This window comes from Penaeus monodon, chromosome 34 (assembly GCF_015228065.2).
Source record: "Penaeus monodon isolate SGIC_2016 chromosome 34, NSTDA_Pmon_1, whole genome shotgun sequence".
Taxonomy (NCBI): domain Eukaryota; kingdom Metazoa; phylum Arthropoda; class Malacostraca; order Decapoda; family Penaeidae; genus Penaeus; species Penaeus monodon.
The window spans coordinates 26,165,237-26,165,455 of NC_051419.1; the positions used below are offsets into that span (position 1 = coordinate 26,165,237).

Sequence of the window (219 nt, forward strand, 5' to 3'; positions counted from 1 at the left end):
AATGCGCAGCAAAAACATACCTCAGGTCCCCATCCTGTCCGTACGAAGCCGAAAACGTAGGCAAGGCGAGAGCTCTGGTGAAAGATTTCACGGTTTCGGACATAATCCCCGCCGTGGTCGCGTCTAAGACAATGTGCGGGGGTTCGGATGCGTCTATGGCCGCGTCCACTAAATCACAGGTTGCGTTCACTGTCACCTCGATGTCGTCTCCTATTGGAA

The 219-nt window shown here is 53.9% G+C and overlaps 1 protein-coding gene across 1 annotated transcript in view; it reads right to left on the reverse strand.

Annotated features, from left to right (window-relative positions):
• LOC119594665 (ionotropic receptor 25a-like) overlaps positions 1-219 on the reverse strand; it is a gene marked incomplete at its 3' end in the record, with an annotated part of 33,857 nt that overhangs the window by 28,223 nt on the left and 5,415 nt on the right. The window contains 1 exon segment of the mRNA XM_037943721.1: positions 21-210. Within this exon segment, the coding sequence (XP_037799649.1) occupies positions 21-210 (190 nt within the window).